Raw genomic sequence first — 23,718 nt, 5'->3', positions numbered from 1 at the left:
GAATTACCTATGTTAGAACCATTAACCTCGGTGCTCAGCACAGCTGCAATTCGTGATCCAACCAATGACTTCAGAGATTAAAATGTGATTTCTGAAAAAAACCAAGCATGTCCTACAGAGAAATTTTATATTATAAAGATAATATATTTGTAAAGATTATATATTTCACTGATACGGGGGTGGGGGTGGGGAAGGTTTTCCATAAACAGCGCCTCAAACATGATGAACTAAATTACTTTAAAAGTTTAGAATCTTTTGCTTTGAAAATGAACAATACAATGTTCACTACCATAAAGAACAGAATTCAAAGGAACATTTCATGCTAAATGCACTGCGTACAAATGGATTTGTGCTCTATTTTTACTGGAACTTTGTAGTGTTTTGTGAAACCACTAATAAAAATGTTCATTATAGCTTAGGAAATGTGTGGAAAGAGATGTCTTTTAACCAGAGCAAGGCTCAGTCCGTGTTAGCCGAGTATCTATTTAGACCACACACAGTGGTTAATATTTGCCAAAGAATGTAGCTTTTTACAGCAACCAGGTCAAAAAGACAGTATATCAACTTTCAATTAAGTTAAAAATAATGCAAAAATGTTTAAGTTAGATCTTCAAGACCTCATCAGCTTTTAATTTAAACATCTGCTTGGAACAGTATACCAAATCATACTTTGAAACCTAGGGTCATCTTTCATAACAAATAATCCAATAAAACTGAAGTTAACCTCTGAATGAATAATTTCAACTACAATAAAGCAAAAAGTAGTATACAGACACAAGCTAAATATACTGAAACTTTGAATACCTTTGAAACTTACTTACCCAGCAGATTTACAAAAGAACTGGGTCTCATCCATCTACCATCTAACCAGCCACAAGAAGCTATCAGATTTTCATCACTGAAGTCAGAGCAATTACCGGGTCCCCATTCTAACTATAGAAGACACTAATGTCTTTCATCACAAAAAGCAGCCAACTCAAATTAGTACTCACAGGATGAGAAGTTTTTTTGGGTTTGTATTTATTCTTTTTTGAAAATACTTTCTTCTCCACAGCCCCCATACTTGTTATAGCTCTGCACATCCATTACAACACTATACAGATACACATATACATTTTCTGCTAAACACTAATATTATTTGAAGTGCCTAGTATATTTTTATGAACATTTGACAGGTTTCTGACCAGAGAAGAGTAATATTTCCTGGCCCACACAATCGTCTTAGAAGGAAAGAATCACAAAAGAAAAAAAAAAAGAAAATTGTTTTAAACAAGTGTTTTCTTTTGAGGTTTTTCTTTTGAATGTAACTTAAATTAAATTCAAACTCTGGATCAGAAACATTCAAAACATTCTGTGATTCTCCAAAACAGAACCAATCCTCTTAATACCACCTTTGCAGGTTAAATTCATAGGAGAAGAAGAAAATTTGATTGTAATAAAGAACAAGTTAAATGTTCAAGTGGGAGTAAGACGAGCACTAGCTGGACCTCACATAGTCACTCATCCTGCTACTAACCCATCTTCTCTACCATGACACAGGCTGCCATGATGTCCCTTGAATTTTCAAATCCTGCCTGCACAAGCTATGACAGAGATCCTGAGGCAAAAATAAATATATCATATATAATTAAAGACTATACCCGTATATTCACAGAAGCAGAGTTCTCACTCCCTAATGCCTAAGGAAGAATACAAAAATATGACACTGCCTTGAGATACTCTTCTACTCTCTAACAAGTTTTAAGCTCAGGACATCCAGAGATAGTACCTTGGTGTCTAACATTTTTTTTATTAAATTTCCTTTCATTAATCTGTCTAATATTTCTTGAATCCATGTAAACTTCAGCAGTCATGAAGTCCAGAAAGTTTCAACCTTGTTACTTCCTTCTGCAGAAGTATTCAAATACAACTTTGGTTAAGATTAATTTCAACTGGTTTTCTATGTGAAAGAAAAAATGCACTGATAAAATAATCCAGAACAACAAAAAAAGGCACAACAAGATCAGAATTGTGCCATGAAAATGATCCCATTTATTCAGTCAAAATACAGAAGCCTAAGTCTTCAGAGAGTGAAATTCTATCAACTTAAATACAAAATTTAATAAAAATGTTTCATAAATGTGAGCAGAAGCTTTAGGATTTGACTCATTACTTCTACTCATTCACAATTTTCAAATCTTTCTCCAGTATTCTTATACTAACAGATCCTCACCACGACTGATGTTATTTGCAGATTCAAAAATTTAAGTGCAGCTGCACAAGACAGTATACTTTTTTAAACAGAGGAGCAAAACAAAACACGTCTCATGAGTAACTCTTAATCTGCCAGCAAATCAATTATAGAGAGCTTCTGTAAAAAGCATCTGAAAATCTGCTTCCAGTCAACACAACTTAGCCATCTGGTTCCCACAGATACCTGCCAGGAATGGGTTGCAAAACCAAATTAATGGCAATTACACAAAAATATTCAAAATTTAATTTAAGCTTGCTGATCACTTTTATAGTCCTTCACATGCATGTGGAAAAAATCCTCCACTCACCTCTTTGAAGTTAACAACACGTTTAAACCCCCTTAGAAAAATAGCTACAACTACATTTAGCAGATTTGTTTTAAATTAGCTTTGTCAATGTCACTGCAAAGCATTAGGAAGGACACACCAACTACGTGGTCTTCACATGTTCTTCAGTGAAAACATAAAGGGGACTTTCCTTCAGTAATTATTTTAGTAGTAATTTAACTTGCTTTAAAACAGAGTGATATCTCTGCTTTAACTGTTTTATTAATGCTGGATGAATACAATTTTGGACAACATCAGAGGCGTCAGTTTACCTACTGACAGTTATTTATTATGCTTCTGTTCACCAACTGTTCCATCACACTTGTTGCCAGTAGTCCAAGTCTATTCTAGATGCTATATGTGCAACCAACTATTATAATATTTCTTTTTTTTTTTCTTTTTTTTTTTCTGTATCCCCAACAACCAGTTTGTAAAAATTCACACAGTTTAATGACTACCAATACAAAGTTAATCTTGCAAGGCGTCACTCATCATCTGGTCCTTTTTCAGCAAGCACAATGAAGGATGCTGATAACCACACAAGAGATACTAACCTTAGATAGATGTGCAAATAATCCTTTCACATGGGGATAGTGCTGTAATTTTACCCATCTATATTTTTAAACCAGGAAAAAGTATTCAGAAAAATCCCAGAAACAGTTTTATATTTCTCATTGGAAGATTTACAGAGAATTACGATACAAGGTGTAAATATTTCTCTTTTTAAAATTATCAGGTAGAGTGTCTTTCATTTCATGCTTTAAAAAAAGGCTAATAAAGATTAAGGGAAGAAATGAGAAGCACCTAGATTACTCAGCAGCCAAAGTCTCATCATTCCAATAACATCAAATTCTTTTAACTTCTGTTGCAATTCTGTAATACGAGTATATAATTCTATATGTAGCTTGAAATACAGGAATCTCAGGCATTACTTCTGTTATCAGAAGCAGAGTTTAAGGTACTTTAGAGCCCACATTTTTATTAAATTTAGTAGTACATTTTTTCCAAAAAATAGGAAAGATTTTTTTCTCATGGCTTTTGATTTAAGCAATAATGTTTAAAAGAATTTAAATAAATTACTTGGACCCCATTTAAAAATATACTAAAACCTAAGTATTAGCTTTAATTTTAGAGGAAAATACACATGTAAAATATCCTAGTGTATTAGGAAGCCATATAAACACAAAATTGTATTAATATTTCTAACTTTTCGGTTCTGACCAAAGTAAAACATGAGCACTCCTGTAACGCAAATCAATAATTCCATACCCCAAAACAGCGTAAATTAAAGTGCAGAAAGCTACGATGCTCTAACCACAGTTCAGATGGATATTAATATACTTTTGAGACACTGGCTCCAAAAAATAAGATGATGACATGGATAAATCCAAGCAGAATCCAGGATGACTACAGAAGTAAGATTTCGTTTGTCTCCTTTTTAAGCCTTTCCCACAGGATGTCCCTATTGCTCCACGTCAGCAGGGAGTGACCCACAGACGTTGGGTAGTTCAGTACTCTACTCTCCACGAGGCAATGTGACAGAGATATTTAAGTATCTTCTATTTTTGCAAATAAGATTACAACAAAGACTTATCCCTCTCAGCTGCCATGTTACATGCCCAAATATTACTGATCTATAAACAAGTTAAGACCTGTTACAGTCCTTCCAGCTTGGAAAACCAGAACACTAACAAACCTGGAAATAGTGATGTTAACGTCAGTACATTGTGTGGACTTAAGGAGCACATGCTCCAACTGAAGACATTAAAGAATTCTCTTCCTTAAACTCCTACATTTTCACCGTTTCAGGCTATGTAATTTATTTTCCAGATATTCATGCCATTGGATAGACTTTTTTCTAACAAAATAGTGACATCTCGTGGTGGCACTCAGAAATCCCAGCTCAGGCACATCACAATTCTGCATGAAATAGGTAACAAACCTACCACTCTTTAAAAGTTACAGTCCAAACCCTACCAGCTTCTGGTGCTGTAGTCCCGTATCATCTCCGTAAGAGGCTGCGCTCGATGGACATCCTATATCGATCCAGACATTACAGTCATCCCTTTAGAGACAAGAGGTCTCCATGTTTCCCTGCCTTCAGCCAACCAGCCAACCTCCCCACCTCTACTTTTGTTTGGCAGTCAAACATGCAAGTTGTAGGTTTGGAAGTAACTTCTCAGAATCCCACATTTCTAGCACAAATCTTTGCAAGAAAAACAAAATCAATGAGAAGAAAGATTTTCTAAAACACAGTGGGGCCAAATTAGCCTTAGCATACTAAGACATGGAAGTGAACTCACTTAGCCAAAAATAGATTTTAATCAACATACCTCTAATTACACTTTCAATGTTAACTTTTTAAACAGCGAGGTTTTCAGTGTTTCTGTTCTGTTTATTCAGTACCTTATACAGATAGGCACTATTTTTCAAAGGTTTGCTTGGAATTTGTTTGTTTATGCTTTGTTATTGCAAATATATTTGCCTCAGTAAGGTACAACAAGAATGTTCATACTGTTGACAGTTCAAAAAAGTTAAAGTAGGGTTGTTTGGTTTGTTTGGGGTTTTTTAGCATTTTATAGTAAATAGTTTCTTGTTATGAAAATGATGCAAATGTTTTGTACAGTCCTTTTGCCTTTTAGTGTGGCTTAACGGATACTGACACTTAATGAACAATGTCTTTGTAGAGTGCTGTACCTAAAACAAGGCATCATCAGCAGAAATCAGAAAAGAAAATTTCCCATTCTGCCATTACCATATATGCAATGTAACAATAATGAAGACCAGGTGCACACACATGTAAGTTATTTTATACAAGAACAGCAAAACTGTCACTGTGGTCAGCAGTCTGTGAAGAATATAAACTAGAAAAATTACAATGTTGCAGAGGAAAACCCCCTAAAGTAATTACCGAAGTTTATTTAGCAGAATATGCACCTTTGCTACTCTTAAGGTATTAGTGTTACAGTTTACCTTACCCAATATTTCAAATAACCTGCCATCTTCAGCCTCGCAGTTTAAGCCAATTATGCTGCCTTTTATTGTGCTCCAGATTGAAGTTAAAGCCAACAGGAAAATATTCCATGTCAACAACCCACTGATCCCAGATATAATACCTCAGTTGTTCTGCTCTACGTGTTCCAAAATAGCCATTCAAAATGATGCACGATGGGTCCAACGCCTTAAGATACAGAAATCAATTTCCATTCACAAAATGATGGATGTAATCTGCATCTGCAACTTTTCTGAGAAAACTCTGAATCTTGCAATATTTAATGATTTTTCATGGTTGCAAGGCAGAGGTTAAAACTGAGATGACTCAAAATCCATAAGGCAAATGATTACACCTTTCTTTTAAAAAGCCTCAAGATATTAAAGACTGTCTGATAATTTTTTGGCACCTGACTTGGCATGGACAGCTCTTTTGCCTAAACTCTACAAGGAGCTATGGAACAAGCAAGATCAGAAATACTGAAGAGTGCAACAACCCAAAGCATGCTGTGGTTACAGAATAATATATTCTGAGATTTGGCCAAGAGCTCTGTCAACAACAAAATTTAATTCCTTTCTTTTTCACTGGAATAATCATGTTTCTCCAAGACTAAATAACCTTTATTGTTTCTTTGACTGCTCTCTGTATATATTGTTGAAACTGCTGCTATACTGTAATGCCAGTAAAATACTGTAAAACTGCTACTGGAAATAAGCTTTCTGAACTCCTGGCACAATTCAAATGACTGAACGGATTAGCTTGTTGCCCTACAGTTTTCCACATGTTTTCAGACACCTTGCTATGGTTTAATCATCACTAACTATCAAAAATTCATATTCAGTCTAATGAGTCTAAAACCAACCAGATCTGGAGTTTTTAAAGAGTCTCGGGAATTTCCAAGGCCAACTCTCTTTGAGGTGCCTGAGGAATCAGTCTCCTTAGCAATAAAGGAAAAATAAAAACATAGATTCAAACTTATGATGTCAGCCTCTGAAATCAAAGGAAAACATGACAAAACCAGCTGTAAAAATAGTCACAAGAAGAGGAGTGGTCATGCAGGAGTTAAAAAAACCTACAGAAATTTTAAAGCATATATTATGGCTTCTCATTTCAGGCGTGATACCACAAATCTTAATCATGCAAAGAACTGCTTTGTTTCCTCATCAAAAGATAGGGAACTAGAGGGAAGTTTTAGCTCATTTAACTCATTGTTAATGACAGTGCAAGAATTCTTTCATCAAAATAATTTAAAGTAATGTATTCATTCCTTTATATCTAATTAAAAATATCCTGGAGGGCGAATCCAGATAAACCCACAGTCACCTTGGTGAAGATGGGTTAGGTTAGGTCTCAAATTGCAAACACCGTAGGCTGCTGAATACAGGATGAGAGATGGGATGGAGAAAGGCCGTGCACAAGAATCTGCACCAACTTGCCACAGAAAACAACTCTGCCAAGACTGTTCTTTATCAGTGTGTGAGACTTGGCGATAAGAGTAAAGGTGGAAATCATGATTATTCGAATTCCCTGGCCATTTCTCTTCTCTAGAAGGTGGCATGGAAAGAGAATGAAAGAAAAATTGCAAGTAATTCCAGTGCTGTTCACCACTGAAAGAAAAAGAAATCCCTTCCAACTCCATATAGGACTTGGTGTGCCCAATCTGATAACTGAATAATTGAACTGGTTGTGATTTGAATCAGACTCCAAAGACACGGCTGAACTATTTGAAATGCAGTGTTGATTCCCCAGTTTTGTATATACCAGAACGGTCCTTTAACAAACTAGCAGTATAAGTATTAGCTTATGCTTAAATAAAGCAGAAGTCACAGAGAAAAAGTCAATTAAATACTAAATTGTTTAATTTCTCAAACAAATTAAATACAATGGACCATTAAATATTTACTTTCTCTTAAAAAAAAAAAAAGTAGTGATCCTGAAAAATCATTCTCCAGACAGCAAAGTTTTCACTAGATTCTTACAAACAAAACTTTACTTTTTTGGTAACAAATTTTTTAAGACTTATAGACACTAGGTTTATACAACTAAACAGATGAAGTAGCTCAACTAGTTTAAAATACAAATATGCATTCTGACATGTTTGCATGTATATAATTTCCAGGGGTTTTGTGGGTGCCTGTCAGGAATTGTCTCTAGATTCGTGTTTATATTGGCCAATGACTTGACCATGTTGGCAAGACAACGACCTTTCTGGTGGCTCTGAGCTGTTAATTAAGTTTAGACATACTGTGAAATACTCTTACAAGTAGGTTATGCAAACTAAACCAGAGGAAGGATTGGAAAGCAGGACTGAAATCATCATCATCACCATCAGATACACTCCAAAATGCACATCACAAAATAATAAATTTGTGTTCAAGCAATGAAAGCATCAAATAAAATGCTTGGTTACTACAGCTTATGGAAAGGATAATATTATATATCTTAACTTGTTAATCTATTTTTATCTGGTTTACGTTCTATCGTACTGTTCCAAAAATTTGACATTTTAATACAATTGTTATTCTATTTTTTTCCTCCAGCACCTCAGAGCTTTATCTTTAATCAAGGCAGCTGAAACGTTCCTAAGGACTACAACATTCACCTCACTGCTTTCTCCTTCAAGAAAGATTATCTATTATGTCCACCATATTACGGATTAAATCCATGGTGTTCTGAAACCCTGATGGCTCTACCCTGGCAAAAGTCAGGCACAATCTCCTAAGTACAACACACTATGATGCATCACTGACATAAAACACAGCTACTACATTTCAAAGGCTTTTATTTCTTTTTATTTCCAATTGATATCAACCAATCACAGCACCGCCCTGTGGGTATCATTTTCTGCTTTTGAGAGTAGCAATACAGAAATAAATAACACATTTTTTAGAATTTGTATTACAAAACCCACCACAGGACAGTTCTTCTTATACATGACCATTTTTCCTGCACATAGATCTAGAAGGCAGCCCCAGAAGCAGTTATAATTATTATAAAGTATTGTTTTAAATATGTCATTCTTCAGACTGTATACATTTTAAAAGCTAAATTAAAAGGTAAATGAAAATTTATGTACTTGTGGACTAGAAAAATACCAAGAGAAAGCTAGAATAAAATGAGGCTTATCAAAAAAAACCCCACAATTTTCAACAACTTATTTTGAAAGTTACAAACCAATTCTTGGTTTTCCGACTACATTCTAAAAACTGTGGCCAGCATCAAATAAGTGTTTTCACCTTCTTATCTGTCCTTTCCACATTAGTAGGGACATTTGCTGCCTCCTCCATCTTCCTCCACTCCTTTCAGCTCCAGACATTACTACTTGCCCACATCGCTAACCGTGAATACCTCATTCCCCTCCCATTTGGGGTGATACAGCCCCAGCATTTACCTTGCACTGTACTGTCCCAGTAGCTCAGAGGCTCAGAGTTGGAGTAACTATAGGGAGAGGAGGATATAAGAAAGTATCCTTGAGTAAAGGAGCCGTGCTCCCTTCCCACTTGATAAGTGGGTCTGTTAACTTAGAATTTACTATCAGTTACCTAAATTATAACCAGAAACCCAAATGTTAATCTACAGCCACAGCTCCAGATACAACCATGGAATAACAATAAAAAATAATGTAATTTTATCCTTCATATCTTCTCTCCATAAAATACTCTATCAATCAGGGACACATACTGTTTCAGTTCATTATTAAATTTGAAGTGACTTGTTTCACAATAAAGTTTCTCAGGAACCCTAATAGGGTTTTTTGTTTGTTTGTTTGTTTGTGGTAGTGCATAACATATCTATTTCAATAAAACTCAAAAACACTGAACCAATTTTCAAGATATAAAGAACCTTAGGCAAATTTACAATGCTTTAACAAAGGTATTTTGAGAGCGGAGAAGGTTACCTAAAGTTTGTCTACTCTTAATTCTATGTTAATTTAACACTAAATTCACTAGGTAAGTATAAACCAGCACTCAATACAGTGCCTTATCCACCAGATGACTTCTGTACCACTCCGATAAAGAATGGGTCCATGTTGCTGACCAGGATCATTATCAGGAATATTACTTTTCACAGTATTACAGTTCCATTGCTTTTGCATCAATGAAACTAACCCTCTTAAAACATAAACAAACTGCTCATTCGCAAAAGTGAGATTCACCGAGTTAAAAAATTAAGTTGTACAGATCAGAAATGTAATCATGGGAGACAAGCTCTGAGAGTTTTTCAATCACTGTGGGGCTGCATCAATTTAAAGTCATGTTACATTAAAGAGAAAAACGTCTGGGAAAGTCTCCCAGTTGTCACTTTAAATTAGATTTGTTGTTGTTATCAGACTGTGCATTTCGTAGGCTTTTTTACATTTTAAAGATCTTGCCTCATGCAGCTACACAGTGCATAAAGAAACATGTAACATACAATTTTTTTAATCAGATTGCCTAGAGATTAGGAGTTTGCACAAATTAACTGCTAGTCTAAACGCACATCTTCTTGAAGTCTATTAACATTTAAATTTTACCATAGAGTCACAGGGAAGCCACCCAACATAACCTTCCTTCACAGAAAGGTCAACAGAAAGTTTCAGTTCTTCCAACAATAAAACAGAACATATTATGGAGACCTGATGTTGCTGGTCATCTCAATTGCATCTTTTTTTGTTGCTTAAGTAAATTTTCAACTACATTAATGGATTTACTCATGTCACCTACATTATTTCTATAACAATGGTTCTCAGAATTAGGCCCTCATATCACACAACTGCACCCTATGCAGAAGATACAAGATCTACCTATATAAAAATAAAATGGAAGAATTTTAGTTCATTTCTGCATGATTTCAAACTGACCACTGATTTATTGCATTTACCAGAGCTTCAGACAATTCTCTTAATTACTCTGATTGTCAAGCTGTCATGTAAAGGATTCTTGAACATTACTACATCTATTCACGCTGTCAAATACTGTCTCACACAGACAAGTCTAGCAAAATCACTGAATATGTTGCCAGACGTTACTGTTCCAAGCAAATATTCAAAATAATATTCATACAGCATAATGATTTTCACTTGAATTGCATAAAAGCATTTTAGATATTAAAATTATAGCTTCTAATATGAAGTAGGGTTTTTCTTATGCAGTTTTTAAGTCTAGTACTTCAGTAATCAATCTTTCTGAAAAACGCAGTTAGTAGCACACAAGTCTAAGTTCAAATATTTACAAGATGCCCTTTAAATCAAATACACACCTTTGATATAGACCCTAACCTTTTGAAATCTGGAAGACAAAATACCAGAGTGTTCATAATACGCAGTATCTCCCTTCTTGCAATTTTCCACATGGTCAGAAACATTCAAAGACTTTACTAAGGGGAAACAAATAAAAAACTTGATAAATGCAACAGTAAGTTGACAGCATATAAGCAACATCCATACTGACTTCAGCAACATCAGCCTACCACGGTAAGCAGCTATGGGATGAAATCTGTTTAAATATCTTTTACCTTCCTAAACAGCTGTCATGTCTGCAGAAAGTTTGGCCATAGAACCCCAGATTAATGAAGTAAAGTCAGGTACTTACACATAGCGGATTTTGCTCTCCTATTTTGTTTTTGGAGTCACAAGATTTTTATTGTTTTGGTGAGACTTCAGTATCATGGGGAAATTAAGTCTTTTGAAGCCATCCGTGTTTTCACACTAGTGAAGACTGTCTTCCTGCATACAACTGGAATGAAATCCTCTCCTACTACGTAGTATCTGAGTGTTGGCAAAAAAAGCCACTCCCAGTCTTCTCAGGTGCCACAGAGGTACCAAGATGGGCCAGACTAAACTCAACTTCTAAGAAAGACCTTTCCACTCCAAGAGAAGACAATGCACCAGCAACGTATGGCATTTTTAAGTTTACCACTTACTTGAGACCTACCACACTTATGGAAAAGTCCAGAGACTGACATTTAAAAATAAGTAACAAGTTTCAGACTCACTATGGTTTTTCTGAAGGTGGACTTTAAGCCTTGTAAGGACCACCAAAAGTAAGAAGAATCTTATCCTGAAGTGTGACAGCTGTAACAAGCTACGTCTTAGAATAGTACATCTTTAATCTAACACCATAGTCCTAAATCTGTTCTGGTTCTACAAATGCCCCTAGTTATTTCATTTTTATCAGTGAAGAAAATGAAATAAAAAGTATTTCATATTTAACACCAAACAGACCATGTTATCCCAGAAGACGTGCTTAAATAATTTAGCTGTTAAAAGAATCTTTAACTATAAATGTACTAAATTCCAGCACAAAAGATTAACTACAAAAGAAATTAACACTGCCTTAGGAAAGAGAGATAACATTTTTCTAAAGCATTTCTAAAGCTTTTTGATATGCTATTTTTTAGAATTATATCTGGAGAGAACTAATATTTTTAAATGAGACTTTCAGAGCTGCTCAAATTGCAAAGTAACATTTGTGCAAGTTCAAGAATTTTGTGGAACTCATTTTGCTCCCATTAAAAAAAGAGAAGTACACAATCTTTACCTATTTAAAGAATAAATACCTAATAATCAGAATTTATCAATAAAAAGATATTCAAATAATATTCACATACAAATTGTTGCTCCTGGTTCTATCAACCACTTTGTCACACCATATCAAAGCAAAATAACATTTTCTCCCCTCAACAACTTAAAAGTTTCCAGGGCTTTATCGCCAGTTGAAGCAGTCTGTTTGCATTCTCCAATACAAACTGACAATCTAGTGATACAGTACATTAAAAATTCTCTGTAGTATTGACTGCCTGAAGCTGATGCTCCCTTGCTAAATGCAGTGCAGTTCAATTAACAGCTCTTCAATATACAATTTAATTTTTCTTTCATCTTGATCCACAGCCGAGCTTGAAATGAGGAATGCTGGAATAGATGTACTTTAAATATTGAAGCAAGTCTTTATAAATAAATCTATCAAACTTGTAATGATTTCTGTCATAACAGGACCAAACAGATGAACCTGAATGTCTGGGACTTTCAGGTTTGTGCATTGTTTTTCTCAGCCTTACAGTGCTGTGAATTGCTGGTGCAGGGGAGGGCTCCAAAAACTCCCCCAAGGAGTGGAAGAGCTTTTCCCTTACTGCAACATTCTTAGGAAGCAGAGGAACACTTCTCTGCTGACGCTTTATAAAGTACAGCCTTTTGCATGTAAAAATCCAACTTATTACTAATATCACCAGAACTGAGTCCAGAAGTTTTAACATTTCTGTCACTATTTAAAAAGGTAACCAGAGAAGTGCATGGCACCAGTTTCCATTATCAAATCTGCACTCAACTGGGAGACAACCAATTCTGGATTGAAAAGTAAATATTTAATGCATAAATACTACCCTGGATACCTTTTTTTCCCCTGCAGTGTGAATGTACATAGTACACTTCAAATTTTCTCTAGGTAGTCATGCCATTTCACAGGAAATTGTAAGGTTAATTTAACCAGGACAGAATGAAATATTGCATTTCAAAGTTACTCTAAGTGGGACACTGCTGAAGGAAGCTATTAATATCTCTTACAGTGTGCATGCTCAAGGAAACGTTGTGAATCACCTCATTTCTCATAGGTATACTACACAGCTTTCAAAATGGTAGGATTTACTACTGCTCATCAGAAAGGAAAACACTGTGCTTTAAGCTAGAGGCGTTTTCTACTCTTTAAACATATTCACAAAAACAAACTTGACAACACTCACTGCCTTAGGTAGCAGAGAAGCACTACTGACATGGAAGGCTACCAATCAGCATGAGGTGAGCTACAAAGCAAGAGAGGCTTCAGCGAGTGAACATAAGTAGTGTTAGAAGAACAGTAATCCACTTCAGATTAATTCAGTCAAATTGCCTTTTTTCAATTTCTACATTAATGCATAGTGAAATATATAGATTTACCTCGTTTGTGTCCACGTTTATAATGGCATTAGTTGAGATGCTGAGGTTTTATCCTTAATTGTTATACTTTTTTCTTCTTCATGTATTTTTAATCATCTTATGTACATTATCACTTCGAACGCTGAAAAAAAATCTTTATAACGTTAACCAGTCTCATTATTGTCACCATTTCCTTTTTCCCTTTATTTCTAGTCCTACATTTAAAAACATGTATCTCAGTACTGTATTTTAAATTGTCACAGAAATAACAGTCAGCATTTACAGTAATTAACTCATCATTACTTTGAATAACTACACTAATTGGTATGCTCTACAAACCTGCAACACTGCAGAATTAAAAATAAACATAACAAAGATATAATTTACAACTAATCTATACTTACAATTAAAGTTAGTTTCAAGATTTATTTCATTCTATTATTTTTTATTAGCTACAGCAGACAGTAAATGGGGTGTACCATGTTCTGCTTTGCAAACACCGAGATTATAAAACATAATTACACAAATTAATTAGAAATGAGTACATACGTTCATGTCTTTGTTTGTAACCATAACATGTTAAACATGACTACATTAATGAGCAGTTCCTAAAAATTATAAGATAGCATAACCAAGTGAAATTTTAAAGCTCCCTGTCCACACAAGGCATAAATGTCACCCTGGCAAATGTCACAGAGAGGGTCACCACCACTAAATTCTCCTGATGTCCTATTTTGAAGCTGCAGGCAGTATACAGGTCATTCTTCTACAGAGCACATTAGCAATTCTGTGAGAACTCTTAAAACCCAATGTACCATGGCAGAATACAAATCCAGACTCAAATTTTCCCTGAACTGGGTCCTGTACTTTCTTTCCCACCTACTCTCAAGGCCTCTCTGATGTCTGAGGGCCTGAAGTCCCTTCAGTTCTGCCCACTGATTCCACACCTACCTTTTCACAAAGCTCAGTGCTTACAAGAACCTAATTATCCTAAGGATCTTTATCCTTCTTAAAAATTTGCTTCTAAACACTCTATGGGACCAAAAGTTATTAGACAAGGAAGGGCAGATACAGTGACTGAGCATGCCTTAGTTTCCTGGGAAATCAGACTACAGATGACACTCCAGAAAGTAAGGAAATGAACAAAGTCATTTGTATGTTTTCTTTTCAAACCAAACAAAAAGTGTGTTTATTTGCTGAGACCAGACCTGTATCTGCTGCACTTCCCTAGCAGTGTCTATTATTACAATTATACTGCTATAGCATTTCAAGTATGCATAAAGCTTGCACCACAAGCAATATGCATTTATTTCACTTGCACCTTGGCAAAATAAGGGATATTAACCATAAGCTTTTTTAGCAATTTAATTGCATCTTCATAAAGAGCATCTACCAATACAACTAAGCTGGATCACATATGCCTCACCAGTCTACCATGTTGTCAAGAATCTGTAGTGTCAAACTCATCTAAGATCTCCTTTGAAGGTGCCTAACACAGTGTGTAGGACCCTTAACTACAAAGAGCTCTTTGTCATCACAACCACCAACTATTCAAAGCCTAAGAGACCTAATGATGTTTCAGTTAAAACCAAACTACAGTCAGATCACAATGTGTCCCTTACAAGAATTAGGGAATACCGAAAGACCAGAACTATCCTATGAATTACATATCTGGCACCTGTATATTAGTAAGGATTTAGAGGCATCTGCAAAGTACAAGTCTAGGGTAAAGACATCCTGATTTATTTTCTTAGTCAAAATCAAAACAACAGTTTTGATAAGCACATTTATGAAAATACAGAAGTATTTAGTTACATATTTTATGCTGATTTTTCCTTTATTCTTTATATGCTAGGATCAGCTACTCAAGATTTATTTAGGCGGTTCAATGCCTGTTTTGCATGTCTTCAGCAAAAAAACAAACTAACAGAAACTACCCCAAACATTCCTTTCATTACATTAATTCAATACTTCTATTTGATAAGCAAAGTTTATTGTTGAAGTTAACGCTGTATCGCAGTAACCTCAAATGAAATATGGGAGAGAACAAGTTTAGCACACTCTTGCTTATTTTTATATACTGAGTAATAAAGCTGCTTCTGCAAAATGATGCACTGAGTATATTTATTGGGACCAAATTAATCGTGGTTTAGTGCAAAAATCAGAACATTTAGTTTGTGTTTTCAACGTAATTTTTCACTATGAACATGCCCTCATCAATAGAGTACTACTAAAGGAAGAAGAGTTGCTGTTTAGAAAACACAAAGAAAGCGTTTACCTGCTCACTGTAGGAGTAGCATCATATCTAATTCACCCTCGTTCAGAGTTCTCACATGACAAGTCACAAGTAAAAATCAAAATGAATTTTTAACAGGACAAATTGCATTCCTAAGTAATGCATGCTTTCCCCTCTAGCACAATCAGGAAAGCACATATGTAAAGTGCTTCCTTCCAAGACATAAAACAGAAAGGAGCAAAATAAAGATTTTTAAATTACTTTGCTTCATAATGAAAGGATAGTTATATCTTGTGTGTACTTCCTCAACACAGCTCTAATAAATAGCAGTAACACAGTTCCAGATTTAAAAAAAAAAAAAACAAAAACAACAAGCACAGGAGAGTACAATCACCTTTCTGTGTTTGACATTAAATAACACAAATTATAGCAGATATTGGCAGATATCTCAACGCTTGCAAATTAAGTGTGGACAAATGGCTGCAGACATATAGCTAAAGTTCTGCCCCTTGAAAACAATCTTCATGCCTACAGATATTTAGGGTCTGATCCAAAACTCTTCAAGGCAACAGAAAATTAGTTTTTTCAGTGGGCTTTGGAAACAGACCTTTTAAAATAAGATAAGTAAGATAAATATACATTCTTTCGAATAGCAAGACCTAGATATACCTTAGATTTACAGCCTCTTATTAAATTAAGCACCATATATATTATCAGCACAATGGTATCATGTCTATTTACCCTAATGCCTTAACCAACTGAGTTAAATAAGCAGATAATAAATCATCTTATTCATACAGAAAAAAAGTATGTTTGGGACAGACCAAAGGTTTTGATTATTAGTTTGTGAAATAACCTAAAGTATCATGACCATTATGCACCCCACTTAGACCACCTTCTCCTTGGACACATGATAAACAATAGTTCTCATCATGCATTGCTAAAATGGAGATTTTCAAAGAAATCAGTATAATTTCTTGCAGCTAACACTAAATATCACAAAGCGAGATAAAAGATAAAGTAGCAGGCTATTAAAGAGGAGTCCAGAGGAACAAGCAAAGTCCACTACTCTTCTGTCCGCAACTCACCCGCTCAAAAGGAAAATTATCAGCATAAAAGGGAACTAAAAGATGAGGAGAAATTAGAAAGGACAGTAAAATAAGCAAAAAATATGATGCTTTGGCTTTATAGTATTAAAAGATTTAGAAATATCATTGGCAAGCAAACAAATTAATAATACCTTCTGAGCACTCTACTTAGCAAGTCTACTTTCTATATATCTTCTGTATTCCTGATGAACTCCATCTATGGTTGTTTTATGCCATTTATGCTGCTCTTTAGTCATATAAGCCAGGTAATTATCTCCACTTTTATAAGCTATTTTGGATCATGAACCAAGTCAGTGCTTCTTTTGATGCCTTCACATTAGTCCCTTGTCACTAAAAAACTATTAGTGATCCAGCAATAATTTTTTTTTTTTTCTTTTTTTTTTTAATGCAGAACAATTATGTGGAGTCGTACTACATCATGCTGGAGTTGCTATTTTCCTACTCTACTATATTCAGCGTTACAGTAGAACTGATACAGACCTTAACATTTTTGTCTTTATCAGCAAGTATTCTTTAAACATTATCACACTGTCACAGCACTGCAGATACACACGGTACAGTTTCAGAAGCAGGAAGAAAATAATTTCTCTACATTTTCTTCCCCATACTAAGTTCAACCAAGAAAAGTTCCTCTACTTCAGAAGACTTATTTAACACATTGGCACACTGGTTACAAGCCTAAGAAAACAAATAAATCTTAAAGAACAAATTCTTCACATCGCAGACTGTGTGACCCATCAAACTAAAAACTCTGTGGCATCTGAAAACATTTGTAACTCCAAAAGCATGAATGCTGAGACATCTCTTTGGTTTAGTTTTCATTTCTGAGCAATTTTTAGAGTAAAGGCCCATTTTACAATCACAAGTGACACAGAAAACCAAGAAAAGAACACAACACATACTAGGTTAGCAACAAGTGTGCATTTCACTTAATGAATAAGACTACATTTTACTATGAAGCATTCAGTTTCTTCCAAGTGTTGAAAGACCTACAACCATTCAATTATTGCCAGCTAATACACTGTTTACGACTAATACTAACAGATACTCCATCCTGTTCACTTCTGATAATGAAATAAGCTAATAAAGTTGGGTTTTTACTGTGAAAAATCAATTACATGGAAATCTATGAAATCTTGAACATAAGCATTAGTTTCTTGTTTACTTTTTACAAAATTAAAGCAAAGAACCTATTTGGGGACAAAAATGACCCACTGGATTTCACCATGACTTCCATAAAAAGTAATCACAGTGCATATTAAATCATTAGCAAGACACAATGCTGCCTGTTAGTTTTAAAATGCAGAGAATGAAACTCATTGCAGAAGCAAAAGAGGACCAATAATATAATTACAACACGGTGCCTGTGTAGTCTGAGTTAATACCGTTATTTGACATTGCAAGGCTATGCCTTCTCCCATGAGCCCCGCTGGAGACAAGGTTCAGTCTAATTGGTTCCAAAGCACAACCTACCAACAGCAGCCTTCCTCCAGCCCAGGCATGGTAATTTTCTCACGACTCTAAATAGTGTTTGCAAACAATACAAACACGGTAATAAGAGGCTAGGTGGGTAATTAATGTGGTTACAAAGCAGCTTATTTGCATTTTTATTTAAAACTGCCTTCTTTAAAAAGCAGCTCAGATTTCTTTTTGCAAAAGGAGCCTTGGTTAAGGAATAGAGCAGTAATTACTCTCTTTAGGGGTTCTTTTATACATCCTTCAGGGAATTAGAATGAAAAGATAAGCAGAATTATAAAGGGAATCAAGTAAAATATGAAATGCACTATAAACACTTAGTACTGTATTTACCATAAGCTAAACTTGTCTTCTTCATTAATTGAATATATTACAAGCTTATGTAACAATCAGATTAATTGTGACAATGGTTAAAAAAAAAAATTATAACCAGCCACTTTCACTCTCCCTCTCCTCTCCCAGAATGGACAACGAGAAATCTAGTGATAGCAGAACTCAATGTATGTAAGAATGCATCTACCTGGACTATAGTAAATAAGTTTTCAATGTCAACAACACAAAATACTTTTAGAAAACAGATTCTGAGTGAGAAACGTTCAGAAAAAGATCAAACCCAAGTTACACTAATATATATAAAGCATCAGCGAAAAACAAACTTCTCTGCACCCTATAAGCTAAACCCAAGTCAACGTACAAAGGCTACAATTTTTTTTAAAGGTAGACATCTACAGGCAGGTTTTTAATATTGTTCAGAAAACAGTATGTCCTAGTGCCATTTAATTGAAGACTGAGAATGAAGTGCAGTTTCAGAGGGGTTATTCTGGTTTTTGTTTCTGTTTCAGGAGGTGTCTTAAAATTTTTTGTTAAAAAGTTCATACTGCATTTAAGTAGTATTATTACAAAGCTTTAGGCATGGTAGGGATTTTGTGACTCACATTTCCAGATTAAGAACAGCAGGGCTGTGCTAAAGAAACAAATCACCAAAAAGATCACCTCAACACTTCTATAAATAAAATGCTGCTGACTGGAGGAAAAAAATATGGTAAGGAAATCATAAGATACTGTGACTTCTTTCAAAATTATATATATATGTGTAGTAGATGTTGCAAGGTGAACAGAATTATGAGAGCAGAAGTACTTTAGTCAACTCAAAAACAACATCTTTACCGGAGGAAATCATGGCAAATTCACTAACTACGTTAAAAACTGAGTACAGTATAGCAAAGATCAAAAACTGACTTAACATATCTGTAGTCTTTTTCAAGTCAATAAAAGCTAAAATATAGCCACATTTTTAAGTATTTTCCTTTTCATCCACTTTCACATTTAGCATTCACTTTATTTTGAATCCCAGCCATCAACTGAGCCAGAGTCAAAATATTTTCAAGAGAACCATACTGAGGAATAAAAAATATATCAAATTAATTAAACATTTTTAATTTATCCCTGTTTACTGGAAATATAAGCCACATGAGGTCCTAAATGCTTGGAAAATGCCCATCAAATCCTTTAAAGCCTCCTGCACTCACTCACACTGACTGGCTATTGCTTTAAAATATCATTGTATTTACCTTGATAATAAAATTCTATGTTTAGCACAATAACAGCGCAGAGCTAACTACAGATGAAGATGTAGGTATGAAACAGTTCAGCTGTAGCCAGTACATCAACTCTCTAACTAAATGATATCAGTATTCAGAAGGATGCCCAGCCCTGAAAGTTAGAGGCTTAACACATCTGCTCTATAATTCAGACTCTGTTTTACAGCAGTTTCATTACTAACCATAAAAACTGTAACAGTGGAACTGTATAAACAAACTGAACAGTGTTTTTACTGTAAAACATGAATGTAATATAAATATTTGCCTTTCCCTTTTCTCAGCATCTGTAATGAGAGCAAATTCATGCCATATGTTTATAGTGTACAAAAAAAATAGATCTCAACAATTCATCTATGTAAATGTTGGTTAAACTGTTTAATGTTTTTAACTTTGTGTGGGGTATTTTTAAGCACTAATTTCCTCACAAATCATTACAAAGCCTCTTGCTCTTGTCAGTGGCCACATTCACCGATTCACAGCTGTTTTTAGAGATGAATCTGACAGAAGAACTTGAAGATAACAGATTTCTCACTGACAAGATCAATAGCTCTGACAGGTTGAGACACATCCATGTGGATAGTTACCATCCCAATATACAAGCCTGCAATCTGAAAGACTTCAAAATACAAAGCAACTGTTTTCCAGCTTCTTATATTAACAGAGTGTATTAGCAGACTGTACTACACTTAGTTTTCTTAGTGGTCTGCATGCATGCTACTACTGCTTAAAAATTATATCTACCATTATTTAACAATTCACTGTCCATCTGTATTTGGAAAATAACTTTGCAGCACACACCACTCTCTTAAGGTGTCTCAGCTGAGCAGATTACTCACAAGAACTTACTGAGTTCTTGAATATTATAGCCAAAGTCCGGTCATACTTTCCTACTGTTCTCAATCAGCTGTTACTAGTACTAGTACTCGTTAAGGCTTATGCTATCAATTCTCCACTAGTAACATAATGTCCAATTCCATTGCAATTACAGTTAATTAAAAGATTCTTTCACTTCAGAAAGATCTGGATCACATCCTTAAAAAGGAAAAAAAAAAAGCGCATTATACTCAGCATTGGCAATAACGCTTTAGTTTGAGTGTCCATGGGTGCAAGTGAGACAAGTTGACGTAGATTTTTTTTTTATTGCATTACCAGTTAGCTTAATAAAAGATACTGCCTCTTCCTGCAAGGCCATTTCTCCATAGGCAGGTCGGGATAACTACTTCTATCCTGATTCTTCAGCACAGTCACTATTCAGAGCACTGGAAGATTAAATATGTCTATACACTGCAGGCTTTTATAACTGTATATTACACTGTGATTGCATGTGAGCCAATAATACATAGTTGTAGAATATCACGCTTTGGAACAATACAATTCTTTATTACAAAATAACACACAATATTGGAAATAATATTTTCACAGAAATGCATGTGCTCTATCAGTATGATATTCTGAAATATTTTCTATTTTGAAGAGATTACTTTTTAAGAGCTTTTATTTAGCACCACTTTGAAACTCTAATTCTGTACTAACAGACTGTGGCTTCATTCAGTATTTACTACATCTCCAAAGCCATCTTTTATGTATTCTTCAGTTTTTTCCATAAATTAAAATCTGTCACTAATCACGATGAGATGCCCTCCCTGAATCATTCACATAAGTTAATTCCAAGAACAACTTATTGTGCTGGTTCTAATGTAGTCTTACATAGTCTTGGTATGGAAATCAGTATTAATAGCTTGACTTATTTACACAAAAAGCTCACAAAATTAACCTCCAATAGATAGAAAAGGAAATTTTATCTTCTGTATCAAGATTAGCATCCATTAGTATCAAGAGACTAAGACAGAAGAATATTTTACAGAGCTATCCTGCATTCCACGCACGTACACAAAGAATCGTAAACCAAGGACACCAGTAGAGACATAATACTATGTGGGAAATCAGTCCCCCTTCCTTGAGGGGGAAACACACAGCCGACACATGAAAACTCTTGCCCATGTTCTGTGTAAACGCGCCCCGTTTGCTTCTCGTCTTTCTGCGCTTTGCAAGATTACAATTGGAATACAAAGACTCACTTATCAGGTTTTAATTTCATTCAGTTACTTAATCAGCAAGAATATAAATCACTCCTTGGGTGGAGAATACTTTGGGGGAAAGGAATACAGCAAGGAGTCACGTTTATTTTGTTGGTTTTCTTCATAGCCTTTCTCTCTTCTCTGGTCACATCTCTGCCTTCTAAGTTTCTACATATAAAGAAAACCCAAATTTTCTTTTTACAGTTTAATCTAATCTTTGATGTAGCTGTAGGCTTAACACTGAGGAATAATTACAAAAGAAACATTATACTTTTTATGAAATATTAAACTTACAATTTATCTTTTAATATCTACTTCAAAGACTATTTGACAGGAATAAATAAATGAGAGCTTCTTGGCAAGAAAAGCTGTGATTTATTAAATATTTTATTCATCCATGTTCTTAAGTATTTTCTTGAGAATACCGCTAACATCTGGAGCTACGCAGTCTTATCCAAACCTTCTGCTCATACTCAATTAGAAAATTATATCAATAATAATGTAAAATAAATTACCTAGCTTCTCTTCCTGGAGCACCGATTTCAATGTTCGTCAGAGCAACTATGTGTACAAACAGCACTGTAGTGTTTTTCATTAAGCCTTAAAGTCAATTAAGCTACAAATTGGAACAATCATTCCTCCTTTGCAAAGTATTGATATTTTTTCTTGGCTGCTTTCAGGCTTTTTCACTACTCAAGGAGAGATTTATGTTTGACAATTTCTTTCTGATTAAAATGAATCATAACTCTAGAATTCTAATTTCCTCTTTTCTGAGCAAGAAATTATCAAACAGTTTTAAACTGATATTGAATGTCATCGTGCGTGAACAACATTCATTTTCAAGATATCAAGTGTAAGGCTATACTGATCTCTCTTTTTATCTGCTTCTTTTACATATGTTCTCTCTCTCTCTATACACATATATGTATATAAAACATTAGATTGTACCAATCTAATCAACTATACCTCTCTATAAAAATTATATTTGACAGACTAGTCACATTAAAACTTGTCACTATGCTTTACATAAGGCAATTACTCTCTATTTGCAATATTAGAAAAATTCTGCTGTAGTTTCTTTCTAAACTAACTTGATTACTGCAGGTTGCAAACAAACGTCAGTTATCTAAAGTAATTAGCAAGTTTATATGGGTAATCCCTACTCAAATGGCTCAAACTCTATAAAATAGCTCTTTAGACATAAATTGTTAAAACCAGAGTTTTCTAGATTTGTCTCCAACAGCCAATTAAGATCAGTTTGAATTTGTTTCTTAAACATAATGGCAGCTAATCTGAAAAATCTTATTTTCTCCCATTATTCCTCCTGTTTTCTCTAAATCTTAGCAATTGGATTTTTTTCAAGACATTTAGCTGTCCCATTTTCTCTTTATAAACTTGATTTTCAGCTTTCACTAAAAGCACATTGAAACTAGGGGTTTTGCCTAACAACTTATTTAAAAGTACAACAGGCCCAAAGAAGAGTCGTCTTTCCACAGACACTCAGTTTATGGCATTCCAAGCAACGATGCCACCAATAGACTCACTAAGGGAACAACCTGGATGACTTTCCTAAGTACTGTTACATATGCTGTACTTTATTTTTAAATGCTGCATTACAGTAGGTTTGGTTTGAGGTTTTTTGTTGTGGTTTGGCAGTGGCGGTGGTTCGTTGTTGGTTTGGTTGTTTGGATTTGTTTTTGGGTTTTTTTTTTTTTGTTTTGGTTTGGTTTGGTTTTTTTAAGAATTACATTTTTCCATATATCTTTCAGGCTTTAGTTAATAC

General features: G+C 34.7%; 1 protein-coding gene across 5 annotated transcripts in view; it reads right to left on the bottom strand.

Moving 5' to 3' along the window:
- WWOX (WW domain containing oxidoreductase) overlaps window positions 1-23,718 on the bottom strand; it is a 525,183-nt gene that overhangs the window by 469,573 nt on the left and 31,892 nt on the right. Inside the window, exon 6 of one of the 5 annotated variants that reach the window (XM_068410987.1) lies at window positions 13,525-13,577. The exons of the other annotated variants lie outside the window; for them this stretch is intronic. Coding sequence (XP_068267088.1) covers window positions 13,566-13,577 — 12 coding nt within the window. The 3' untranslated portion in view covers window positions 13,525-13,565. Of the gene's footprint in view, window positions 1-13,524; window positions 13,578-23,718 lie in introns of those variants that run through there. 5 annotated transcript variants of the gene reach the window in all.

This window comes from Nyctibius grandis, chromosome 12 (assembly GCF_013368605.1).
Source record: "Nyctibius grandis isolate bNycGra1 chromosome 12, bNycGra1.pri, whole genome shotgun sequence".
Classification (NCBI taxonomy): domain Eukaryota; kingdom Metazoa; phylum Chordata; class Aves; order Nyctibiiformes; family Nyctibiidae; genus Nyctibius; species Nyctibius grandis.
The sequence above is the reverse complement of the archived record's forward strand: the minus strand, read 5'-3'. Positions and strand labels throughout refer to the sequence as shown.